General features: G+C 42.2%; 1 protein-coding gene across 7 annotated transcripts in view; it reads right to left on the bottom strand.

Annotated features, from left to right (window-relative positions):
- Positions 1-13,591, bottom strand: part of si:dkey-288a3.2 (protein phosphatase 1 regulatory subunit 37) — a 43,153-nt gene that overhangs the window by 16,271 nt on the left and 13,291 nt on the right. For 6 of the 7 annotated variants that reach the window (XM_041069341.2, XM_055505746.1, XM_029139003.3 and 3 more), the window contains 6 exons: positions 13,323-13,442; positions 12,484-12,631; positions 10,877-11,032; positions 9,976-10,088; positions 6,803-6,944; positions 5,905-6,071 (listed from right to left, as the gene is read on the bottom strand). In XM_041069341.2, coding sequence (XP_040925275.1) covers positions 5,905-6,071; positions 6,803-6,944; positions 9,976-10,088; positions 10,877-11,032; positions 12,484-12,631; positions 13,323-13,442 — 846 coding nt within the window. The remainder of the gene's footprint in view (positions 1-5,904; positions 6,072-6,802; positions 6,945-9,975; positions 10,089-10,876; positions 11,033-12,483; positions 12,632-13,322; positions 13,443-13,591) is intronic. The other variant, XM_029139007.3, reaches the window with a different exon arrangement.

The following is a 13,591-nucleotide window of genomic DNA, read 5'->3' as shown; positions in this document are numbered from 1 at the left end:
ATGTTGAGGGGGTTTGTGCATGCTGAGAGAGGGGTTCTCACTTTTGAAGGTGGTTGAAGCCTTGCCAAGATTTTTCATATTCATACGTATTCACTACACATGGTGGACAGGAGCAATTTCTGCAGTCAGCCTGCCATTCAAAAGTGAAGAGGATGTGGCTTGCGGATGATGGGAGCAAGGGAGATAGACACGCATGGGGCTCCTTGGTAGTCGGATGAAAGCTGCCAGCTGCTGATGGGTGACTATTTGAGCGTGGTGTCTCAGGACATGCCCGTTGAAAGGCGATGTGATCCGATACCCCCACTTATCCAGAGCTCATATACATATGCCCCCTCTTATGCAGAGGAGGCCCATATCAATTGCAGAACTTCCAGTGTTTTGGTCATTATGCCAAGTTGTTCGAGTGAGTGTCTTGCATGTCTGAATGGGGAATGTGGACTTACTGAGCTATGACCACTGACAATAACTTCCTTTGCATAAAACAACCTTGTGGCTTCTCAGATACAGTATGTTGAATAAGCACTGGCTGGTGTCTCTCAACAGCAGCTGCTAAATGAAGAAAGTTTTGATGAAGCAACTTTATGTGACCACTGGAACTATATGTAACATTCTAAGAATGTTATGGCCTTAATAATAAGTAATAATGACTACAGGGTAAAGAAACCATGAAACATATACTTTTCATATATAATCCATATATATGGGTTTATGCGTGGTGATGTTCTGTGGTTCTGTTCTATTCAGGTGGGTCTCGTTTCAAAAAATAGAAAAAGTACTTGAAAGAAAAATTATAATTTAACTGAGTTATAATTAAACTGTGTAAGTTGTATTACATTTAAATTTACCAGTAAAAACACTAAGCACAGAGTTTCCTTGCAAGTTTTCCATCAGCATCAGTGGCAGTGAGGATAAACATCCCTCCTTCCTGTGATAGTTCAGGTCGCACCTCCTGGTTTGGAAGAGTGAGAGTGAAAATTTACAAGAAGAGCTCTCAAGTGTTATTCATCAAAGCGCTCCACCATATCAGAGACAGACGGTCCATGGGGGCAACTGGGGCAGGAAGTGACTCTGCTTCCCTCCGGCCCCAAACCACCCCCGAAATGCTGATTCCCCCTTCCCCTGACTACACGTCCAAGTGATTACACTACATCCCCCCAACCCCTTACTCACACACAAACATACATATACAGACTCACACATGCGCTCAGAGGGGCTAATTAAGGCTTTAATATGCAAATGAGAGCCACAGTAAATTACACAGCTGGCAAATATGCTTGTTTTTGAACATCAGGAGTGCAGCAAGGAGTATGTTGCTGCTTTTGTTGTTTGCAGAGAGACAGGGTATACCCCCCCACCCCCAACACCACCCCCAGAGTTCCCCTCAGCATCCCACGCCTCACCACTATCCACAAGTAATATGTGTTAGTGAGGGACACAACTGGAGTTTATTGACACTGAATATTAATATACCATTGCCCGATATGAATCTCAGGACTAGCCTTGATTTCAGCTCCCCAGGAAACCTGCCACGCACACACTAGAGAGTAAATCCAGACCGTGCCTGACACATGTGTAGGGTCACCTTTGTGACATGAAGAATATTAGAAGCTAATGTTTGCATCTTGGTGTTATTTGCTGTGGGTCCGTGAAGCCTGGCCCTCCTCCCCAACACAGCGTCTCTGAGCCGTTCCCCGCTGCCCTCTGAGGCTTTACTCAGATGTTTTTTTCTGCCTGATTGCTGTTGTCTGCCTACGTATCATATTCCCCAGAGCAGCAGTGTCATCATGATGCGAGCTGAAACCTGAGTGCTGCCTACATGCATGGTCAGGCTGTCCTGTCACCTGGCCAACTGGGACTGACCATGACGAGGAGAGCGGAGGACTCTTTGTTTCACGCTGCTCCTGAAAGAAGGATCCGTGCTCCTTCAAACGCTGCCCTCTGCGCAGTGCATTTCCCACAGCAACTTCTCCACAGACCCAACAAACACATGTATCTTTCTCTCACTTTCACAGAGATGTGATCTAGACACCGCAAACTAAGCTGCCAACTCTCACTGTTGCTGACACATTTGATCTTTTTTCTTCCATCACTGTGTACCAGGACATTTAGCCATGTCCTTCCTTACAAGTCTAGTTCTTTTTGATATATGTCTTACTGAATGTAGCCACTGAAATTTGAGCTAATCGTTGTAGAGAAGGTGATTGTTACCTAGAGATTGATTTCCATATCATCCGATATGGAAATTAAGAATAGCTTTGCTGTAAAACCATCTGAATCAACTGTTTTTTGTTGCTCCAACATAGTCCAACTTTGTTGGCTGTCACCTAAACTAGAAGATACTGTAGGCCACTAGACTAAATTTGATGTTAACCTTTCAACCAGGCTAACAGGCAATCTCCATAGTAATTTATTTCTTCTTCATTTAATCTTTTTTTTGCACCTGAGACTGGTCTTAAAGAAGCCAGGGTAGGTTTAATCACAACACAGGCGACACATCGTCATGGTAACCAGACTAGGATTAACTGATGCTGCTTTCATGCATCAAAGTGATACATACAGCATCTTCACCCAGCATATCTGAAATAAAAATATAATCCTGGATTGGTTTTGTGCAGTGCCCTTCAGTCATAAAGACACAAACACGGAACAGTTGAATTATCATTACCTGTCAGCTACACTGATCCCTACTGCCAACCAACATTAAGGAGAGGACACCATCATTGTCACTGGGCTGTAAAGAGGATGCTTGCGTTGGACAAAGGAGTGAAGTTGTAAAATAAACTTCTCTCCTTTGTTGGAACAGTGTATAAACAGATCAGAACTGCAGTGGCTACAGAGAGAACTTGCCCCTTGGAAAGGCTGCTTTCCACTAGGGCCAGGGTGCATGAATATTTTAGATGGGTAAATAATTAATAATTAACAGCAAACAGGCCAGTGATCAAATGGAGCAGCATGGCAACAGACAGAAAAATTAGACGCTTATAAACAAGGACATGAGGACCCAGATTTCCTCTCCAGTTACCACCTTCTCTTCTCGCCTTATAAATATTCGCATCTTCCTTGCCCCCCACCCCCACCCCCCCATGGCCATCAAAACACACACGCATGTAAGCCACTCTATCACACACGACGTGCTGTCATAACCCCCTCCCCCCAACCACCCGTCACTTACTCACATTCACACCCACACTTTTTTTCCTTCAGAAGAATAAAATTTTCACGTATTCCTTGGCGACCCGAAGAATGTGACTGAGCGAGAACATTTGATCTGGCCACCCACTGTTTTCTGATGGAAAGATTTGCTTTTTAATACAATCGTCACTCCTCCCACCTGGATATGCCACGCCAAGACAAATCCCAGCTGTGTGACTCTAAAACCTGACAGAGCTTAAAAATTCCCTTATTACCATTCCCCTTAAAATACCCAGCCATGCTAACACCCAACAATGGGGGAAATGCTAATCATGTCTCTTGGTGGCTTAGAGGAGCATGAAAACAGAGCCACCAGAATGGAGGCTTTGGTGCATGTGCATGTGCAAAAAGTGAGGAAGAAGAAGAAAGTGTCAGTTTTAATGACACACATTCACAGAAGCGTCATGGGTCTTAAAAGCAGCCCCTCCAAAATCTGGCACATCTTGTTGCTTGAATTTAGCCAGAGGAGATATTCATAAAAATCAGACTTAATCGTGTAAACAACGCACAGACAAACAGAAAACCACTGCAAACAAATAGAAAACAACTTTGGAAGCTGAGCACAGATCGCCTTCAGAGTTAATTTTAAAGTAAGCATCCAGCTCCTTGGAGATTTTAATTAATGCTTTAATATGCAAATAAGTTCGCTGAGATAAAATCATGACAAACAGATGGCAAGTGTGGGTAATTATTTTGTAAATCCAGCAGGGGCATGTATTAAAGTTATGGCATCGTTTTCCTCAGGCCTCTGCAGCAGTGGAAGGTAGAGAGAAAAAAAATACTGATGAACTGAGACACGCTTGTGTATCTAAGTGAAAATTTGTTGACCATGTTGACTCTGTATGTATCACAAAGAACAGTGTCTTAATCCCTAAATCTCCAATATCTGCTCATTTCAATTAGAGGAGAATTCACCTGTGGCCCGAGGCCAATGAACGGCCTCAAATAGAAAAGATCGTGATTAAAAAGACTAGTTAATGTTTTCTATACATTTGAATGAAGCAACTGACAAAACAAAGCCTCACAAGATCCATGTATCAGCTGATGAACTCATTCACTATATTTGATTTCATCTGAGGTTTCCAATTTCTAAATTTTAAAATTTCCATTTTTCGATCAATTACACAACATCAGGATTGGAAGAGGACTCTAGTGGCAGCCTGTAAAGCTCTGGTCAACTCTACGCCCATTAGTAAGGGCGGTGTGCTTGGACCTAATTTGGACATTTTCACTTAGATTGTATTCACTTTAGTAGCCAATGGTTTAGACATTAATTTCTGTGTGATTTTATTTTGAGGGGCCATGTCCATGTTCGATGCAGCCGTAAACCAAACCAGACGCAATCAGGTATAGAGGGTAGACAAGTTCCAAACACAGTTTATCGAGGACAAATAAACCAACGAACACTACGCTAAAAATCTTTGCAGAGCATAAAAAAACTAATAACTGAAGTCACTACTTTACATTGTAATTCTTTCATTATTGTCACATAATAAGATTTAACCCTATAACTTAAAGCATATCATACTGTATATGATACATGGGTTATTGAGCCTTCTACAGCTTCGGTGTGAGATTTTTTTTCTTGAAAAACCCAATGTATACAATCAGATACTTTCTATGCATGGATACTACACCAGGAGCAGCTAATAATTAACCAAGGGGCTTTCCAGGGACCGCATTTTTTAGCATTGTGACCCAATGTATGTTATTTGAATTTTTTTTGTTTTTGTTCAGAATGACCAATAAAGGCGGGGAGTGGTGGACTCAATTTTGTGACATATTGTACTGTGATTTGGGTTATGATAACCAAAATATGGCTACAGGCTTCTTCAGTTAAGATTAACTGAAGAAGGTCAGGGGTTTGCTGATGGATTTCCATAAGCAAGTAAGGTTCACTATTCACTTATATTGCCAAACATCTAGCCACTATGTTGGTTGCCATGTTGGAAACACCGTCCTACGTTAACATCTCTGACTGGACTGACTAAACGCTAAGTCAGTGTTTCTATTGAAGTCAAGGCTGAACCACCACCACCACCACCACAGAGATAATCAACAATCTAGCTCCCTTTAACAGTACAATGCATTTTGATTATCGCTACTCAGGCACAGTCATTTTAATATAAGCTTAGGTGAGTCCACTGACAGTAAAAATTAATGCAACGCAGGAAAAATACACTTGAACCTTAAAAGCCCAAAACAACAAATAGTGAAGCAAGACAGTACTTCTAACAGGACAGGACATATGGTGAATGAGCAGCAAAACAGAACCAAAAGACAGAAAAACAGACTGAGCAACACTCACAGGACTGACTGGCAGCATAAGAGCAACCAAGGGGACAAAGAAACAGGAACGCATGGCGAAAGTTAATACACACTTTTGGTTCAATAACCAGAAATCAGTTATTGTCCCTCCATCATATCTTAAGGAGCTCGTAGCTACATCTTCAAATCTATAAGTCTATGGCCTGTGGCTTGGTAGCTCGATGGGTAGAGCATTGTGACAGTAAGTAGAACATCCCAGGTTCAACCCCTGTCTCTGGCACCAGGTGTGTCCTTGAGCAAGACATTTCACTCTAGCTCCGCCATGTGTTGCAGCCCACTGCTGCCCCATGGGGGATGGGTCAAACACAGAGGACACAATTTCCCCAAGGGGATCAATGAAGTATCCACATGTACACTGTTTTATCTTAATTATCTTACACCTACCTGCTCCTGTGACGGTATGAAGTCCAAATCCAGATGGACAAGAGAGTTGTTTATCTTCAGTGCTACAGACAACGCCATGAGGCCTCCAAGCCTCACATCATTCATACGGAGGTCCAGCCTCTTTATCTGATGGTTCTCAACAAGGAACTCTGCCAAGGCTACAGCACCTTAACCACAGGAGGGAACAAGATGTAGCTGGCAGGTACAGTAGCTTAACACTATTGAACTTGCAAACTCAAAATGTGGCAGTTTATCAAGGAGGCTCAATGAATATATCTTACTGCCTCAAGCTGTTTTTAAAGCTAGTATGGATGATAAGATGACATTCTTTCTCTCTTTCACTGACCAGCAATGTTCCCTCTAATTTTTTATCTGTCTGAGCAAACACACAAACTCCCCGAGTGGCGCCTTGTACCACTGAGCAACATCAGACGTGTGCACTGTGGTCACGCCAGTATCATATCCATCCAAGTTATGATTTATTAAAAGAATCAAATTACAGCATTTACATTTTTGTTAGAATACTTTATATTAAGTGCTTTAGCCCATATACAATTACAACAAAAAATACACAAATTAATAACCGGTGTAGTATGTTGGAAGTATAACTATTTCTATTTTTTAACTATGACAAAACATGAATTGCCAACCAAACCAAGCCAACTATAAACTATATAACAGTTTCACAGTGTTTTTTTTCCTGTTTGCACCACAAACTAACTAACCACACTAACCACAGCTTTTGTCCTCCATGTTTGTCTAGTCCATTTTTTTGTAATGAATGCAATTACTTTATATCATCTTGCTGAACACTGAAGATAGATAAAAGCTATTCTTCAAAGGTCTTTTTTCACTTTGCATATTATTTTTAAATAAATATTCGCCAGATGGATCGTACCTTCACAAGTGATGTTAGCTTGGGTCAGGCTAAGCTGCTGCACAGAGCAGTTCACCATCAGAGACTCCCTGATGACATGAATGCCCTCGTTCCCCAGGAGGTTCTCCCCCAAATCTAGGACCTGCAGGACCTTCAGCACTGGCTGCAAGACAGGAATAGAGAGCTTCAGCACATGGGGCCAGGTACTGTCCAGATCCAGATACATTTGGAACAAAAAAATAGATGAATGGTAAATGAAGGGTAACTTATCACTTAATGGTCACACATCTTTTGAACAGCTTTAATCCTTGTAAGGGCCGCAGGTGTTCTGGGGGTTATCACACATACACAATCACTCAATCTCACGCTCATACCTACAGTTCAAGCAACAAGACTGTTCAGAAATCCTAATCAAGCCCAGGTCATTCTTTCTGTGAAGCTACCTGTACAGTGCTGACGAATAAACTATTGCTTGTTACTTGTTGATAGGATTGCTTTTTCAGGAATGGTACTGTTGTTTGTAAGGTAAGATATTCTTCTGGAATGATGACCTGTGTTATAAAACATAGCTCTCGGCTGACGAACTGACAAACCCACTAACTAAACCTCCTAGACTTATAACTAATGATGAAACTTACAGGTAGACGTCATGATGAAAACCATGCAAACTAACGAAGGGATTCCCAAAGACACAACCAAAACAAACTCACTAGGACTCCGTGCACCACTATCACATCAATGAGACAACACCACAGTGATGATACACATATTAGTGCATTAACCGGCCAAGTTCCGCCTTATAGACCCATGAAATGTGAGGGATAACGGGAGGACACTAAACTCAATTAGATTGCACCCCCTACCCTTTAAGAGGCACTGAGGGACATTTAACTCCCGGTGGGACAGTGGATGAGACCAACGTCCTTCCATTCCCCCCCCATAGAGAGGATGCCCCTCATGGCCCTAAGTGGATGAGTGTTAAATGATGTAGCTGGGGGTGAGGTAACAAAGTCAGCGGGGGCCAGCTTCCTGACTAGCTCTGCGTCTTGCTACCCCACACATGAGGACAGACAAACTAGGCCCGAGGGCCACAGTAGGCTAAGGAATTTTAATTATCATTATTAAGCTGTGATTATTATTCCTTTTCATAATGTTTTTTCTCAAGTTAAATTCTCAGAAGTTCTGTTTTCACCTCCAGAGCCACATTAGCATTGAAGGTTGATTAGCTGGTGCATAAAGCTGGGGGAGTAGGGTGCACGTGGGGCCCATGTTGCCACCCATGGTTACCCCCTCGCCTCACCACCCCTATAAAACTCATCTGGTCACTGCACTGAAGAGACAGAGCACGGGGGTGGAAAGGAAGCCTCCCTCCCGTCTTTCTTCTTTTCGCTGAGCACAGAGAAGCACCAGCACACTCAACGCGTGGCAAGCAGCTTTTCTTGTGAAGAGGGGAGGAGGTTTTCTCGAACGGGTATGCACGAGGGATAATAGCAGACAATTAAAGAGGTGAATGCGTGGTTGAGAGTGTGTAAGAGTCAAGCATGGTTGAAGCCTGTCAAATGTAAACCATAGGAGGGTTGGAGTGAGAAGTTGGAGAGGAGTAGGAGTGTGAAACCAACAAAAACACAGTATGTCTTCACACATGAAACACTTGCTTTAAACTAAAAAAAGAAGCGGCACATGGAGCCCTGAATGACATCTTCACCTCAGACCAATCTTTCCCTTTTAGGACTAAGAGTAAATTTAGGAATTATCAGCTTGTAGTATTCTGAAAGTTTAAGTCCAATAGATGTTGGCCAAAATCTGTGCTCCCTTCACGTCTAAGTCCATCCAAGGACAAGCTGCTATTGAGCCTGTGGGACAGAGTGGAAAAGCACATACACCAACCACAAAGGTTAATAACAGCTCTCCTTGCCATCATATTTGACACAACCAGCTAGGGATCTAATTATCATCATTATGGCCTGCAAGGACATCTACTTATCGTCCTGACTGGCAGGACACATGAGCAGCCCTCCTTAACACACATCTATTATTTAATCAAACTGTTCCTTCTTTTGTGGCACTGAAGGAAACATGGGATGTGTGTGTGTGTGTGTGTTTGTGTGTGTGTGTGTGTGTGTGTGTGTGTGTGTGTGTGTGTGTGTGTGTGTGTGTGTGTGTGTGTGTGTGTGTGAGAGAGAGAGGCAGGCCTTTAATTTCTAGCCTTTTGACTTTCACAATCGCCACTCACATAACAGGAAGGTGCAGTTTATGCTGACAATCAAGCCCAAGGAATGCATGTTATTAGGAGTGTACAATGAAATGTGTGGAGGCGGGATATTTTACACAGAGGGAATTCTCTGGATGAGGCCCAACGCCTTTTCATTAGAGCTTAGCAAATACAACTGTTCTGGTCACTTCCTGGTCAGAAGGAGGAAAACCAATCATTTTCTTTATTAGCTTTATTTAGCTGTAATTGCTGTCACTTTTGTTGTCTTCTTGTTTTTTTCTCACTGTCCACTACTACCTTTTAGTAACAATTGATCAAACAATATTGTAGATATTTTGTTAGGGTCCATTTTTTAGATAGACTTTATTTTATTTTTTTGTTTCATTGCCTTAGTGTTTTAGTCTTTTGTGTATGTGTATGTATCCTTTATGTATTTGTGTTCTGTGTCACCGTAGACATACATGTAAGTGAATTTGTAACATCAGCATCACTGGTCTGGCTTTGCCCAGTTTCTCTCTCTCTAAATCTCTCACTCTAGCCAGGCCCCCATGTCTCAAACCACACCCCTTTGCATCCTGCTGCTCCCACTTCCCGATTTTTCCCCCTGTGTCTTCCACTCCCATCACCAGACCCAACTCACCTGTACCTTCCCCTCTGCTTTCAGTATTTACACACCACCAGTTCTCTGTTCCTCACAAATGAAAAATCCAGTCACCTCTTGACTTGTATCAGATTATGTAAATTGGTCTGTGACAAACCTTGCTAGAAGTATTTTGGTTGTATGGGTTAGAGTCAGGTTAGTGGTAGACCTCGCTTTTAGAAAAGCTATGTCAGTGTCATGTCAAGTCATCTCTTTGTAGTCAAACCAGTAACACTCAGTAACACTACTAATTTCCTGCATTATTTTGCGTCCCCTCAGAAGCAGTGGCTCTGCAGTATTTCTCGGGTGTATCATAAACAAAAAATAGTATTTGTTATTTACCAGAGTCCTGGCAAGATGCTCCATGCCTTTTGCAGTAATCTGGTTGTTTCTGAGCAGTAACACTTGGAGACCAGTTGTCTGCCATTTCAAGCCATCACACAACTCTTCCAAACCTAGAAACAATCAAAGATAAAAAACAAAAAAAGATTAGATGATTACAGTTAGTAGAACATGCTCAACTAGTGTCTGTAAGCTTAAGTTTTACTTGAGCTCACTCAGTTTATACAGATGGATTAACCTAGACTTGCTGCATGGATCACAGCTGAATCGCAGCTGGAAGCTGAACTGTGAACCCAGGACATAATTAAGAATTTTAGCTGCCTTGGTAACAGTGTTACAGATACACAATAATTACTGAATTCCTAAACCCCATAGACCAAAAATACCATATCTTAGACACTGTGCAAATCTGTGCACCAAAACAAATATTGTTTGACCTAAACATCACCAGCCTGCTTACACCCAAGGAGGTTACAGTAGGTCAACAGTAAGGCTGCATAGAGCTTCTGTGGACACTGTTTATCAGGAGTTTGACCTGTCAGTCAAATTTTTTATAAACATGATCTGACCTTGATTATAATAGGTGGCTGTTGTCATAGAAACCAGTATTGAAAGGCGGAAACTCAAGCTTTTACTGTATTGCTCGGTCAGTAGAAAAGTTTAGATGTTTAGGGTTTTATGTTTAGGAACTAAAAATTGTGGCCACAGCAACAAGTTAGAAATGTGTCTCTGTCCAAAACAATGAGAGAAAATAACATTATGTTCAATGGGGGAAATTCAGGACTTTGGTCTGTTGACGTAGCATTTGGAAGAAGACAAGGTTTCCTATTATAAAACACATGTATATAACATGAAAAGTGTTGGGTTAAAAGCCATTGCGCATCAAAAATGAGCCACTTACCAGCATCCGCTACAACATTGTTGCTAAGTTCTAGTGTCTGTAAAGTGTTGTTGTATCGAAGCAGGTCTCCCAGCTGCAGGGCATCCTGGTAACTGTTCAGCAGATTGTTGGCAAGGTGGAGTTCATGCAATGTTCTGTTTGTCTTCAATGCACCAACTATAGGTAAGAGAGAAACAAAACAGTTCTCAAAGAAACTGCAAAATCTTTGAATATGATTTTAGCAATTTAGGTGAGTTGTTGTTTTACTGTGGTTACTGTGTGATTTAGGCATGAATAATGAAATGTTAGTGTTATGAGTGTAATCCCCGATTCTCTGAGCGAAGAGACTACAGCATTTCTATGATTGGCTCACACCATGACTTGTAGAGACTGGATAACGCCTCGTCTACAGTACATTTCTGTATTTACTTAATTGACGGACACCTAAGGCAGAGAAGGAGCTGGCAGAAAGGGGATATTGATAACATTTATATTAAATACATTAATGTTATAGGTTTGCTCTCTGAAATCTAAAGATAAACATACAGTAAAGGCCTAACTCCATTCATCCGTCCATCCTTCTTTCTAAGTGCGTACTGTACTGTGGTACATGTGCCCGTTTTGCCTGGGTCCTCACTGCCTTGCATCCAGATCGATGCTGCAGATTTCATCAAGCCTGTCGGGCTTCATGCAGAATGCCAACATTGTCATCAGGCACAGTGGGAACCAAATAGTGGAATTGGTTGGATTGATCCAGTCAACTCCAGCAAGAGAGCCCAATCCCTCAATCAGAGGCCCCTACGATCGAAGGCAATGATCCTTAGACGGGACCCCCTGTTGGGAGGGAAGGAGAAGTGGCAGAAAGTGTGGTAGAAACAAAAAGAATGGAGGGGGGGGGGGACTAGATGGAAGGGGGGGACTGTAAGGTCCCAAAATATCAAGGAGAGCCAAAAAGGAGCTGAAAATGTTTGAGGAACAAGTCTCAGTGTCAGAGAATGGGCTTGTGGCTGAAATGAGACAACATCCCGTGAGCTCAGGGAAATGTCACAAACAGACATCATCTCTGTCAGATATTTATTTATGTTTGATTTTCAAACAATGATGCTGATTATAACCTGTATTTCATGGCCTCATGGTGACTTTTACTCGCTGTCACACTTTATATGTTTGTGTTTATTCTTGTGAACCGATTTGTTTGTTCACATATTGTGTGCCTGTAGCTTCACCTTAATCACTGTGTTCCATGTGGCCCACTGACCACCACACTTCTCCACTGTCACAGTTTCCAGAGGATATGCAAAAGCCTCTGAACTTTTCTTCATATGCAGATTTGAATAGTTTGTAATATGGTGTTGATGTTCTGTGATGGTACTGACATCCATTGTGTGTGTCCTGGCTGTGACATCTTTTATAGACGTGTGTAGTGGTGTGTAAAGTGACAGGTAAGAGATGAGGTCTCTAATCCGGGTCCAGGCCTGCAGAGAGGGTCACAGTTCAAAATCTGGTCCTGCTGGCCACAGGACACACACACACACACACACACACACACACACACACACACACACACACACACACACACACACACACACACACACACAAAGGAGCTTGCATGCTGGTGTGCGTCATACCCAGTGTGTACAGCGGCACGCCGCTGAGCTGGGCGTTACAAAGGTTCAGTACTGTGAGCCTGCTGGACGACAGCGCCTTAGAAATACACTGGGCTGGACCGGCTACTATGGGCACGTTACACAAGTCCAGTCTGGACAGACTCACGCTCTGAAACACAATGTGGAGAAACACAGTGAAACAGCTGATTCCCGTCAGATAACATGTCAAACATTCCGTTTGCATCAGTAAAGTTGTACCTGTACTAGTTGGTACAGTAGCTGTGCAATAATCACTGATTTCAGTTTTAGACTCAACATTTGTATTTCGCAACACATCAAAAGGAAATAGTTTTAGCATTTATGTGACCATATTCAACTATCTGATTGTTATTTAAGATGCCGTGAATTTCTTATAATTTGGCAAATGAAGACAAATGATTTTACATACGTCATTTAAAGAGTCTAATACTACAAAATGTAACAAACATGGAAAAAGGAGGATTACTGAGACAGAGCTCTGAACAAAACTCAAAGCAGTGCTGGCAGGAACAAGCTAATTAGCCAAGGAAGACGTGAGTGAACAGATAAAACCAAAACACGAGCTCGCTGCAGGACGGACGTCCAGTCATTATAGATTCAAAACAGGTCTTGTTTATTGGTTCATAACAATCTATTTTACCACATGTACATTAATTCCTGCCTGTGATGATGCTGCAGTAACCCAGCGTTTGCTTTTTGCTCCCTGTTTGCTCTCTCCTCCATCTTCCGTCCCTGTAATTGCAACAAACTCACTTTCCAGGATCTATATTATCCACTGGACAAAGAGCACAAGCAGATTACATTCCACTGTGTCAGCCAACCTGTTTTATCAAATGAGCGAGGGCCTTCCAACCGGATGTTCCCATACTGCTGTTGTCAGAAATGTCAAGATGGGTTGTAGATTCATAGTACGAAATCATATCCAGCAAGGACGCTGCTCCCTGGAAGAGAAAAAAATGAAGAAAGTGAAGCCCCAGATTTGACAGGAATGTTATGAAGTTCTTTTGGAAGGAGAAAAATTGCCTCTAATCTGATACAAGGTAAGACCTGAATATGAAATTGTATTGGAATTGGAAGATGAAGATGAGGA

The sequence above is a fragment of the Betta splendens genome, chromosome 22 (genome assembly GCF_900634795.4).
Source record: "Betta splendens chromosome 22, fBetSpl5.4, whole genome shotgun sequence".
NCBI classification, from domain to species: Eukaryota; Metazoa; Chordata; class Actinopteri; order Anabantiformes; family Osphronemidae; genus Betta; species Betta splendens.
The sequence above is the reverse complement of the archived record's forward strand: the minus strand, read 5'-3'. Positions and strand labels throughout refer to the sequence as shown.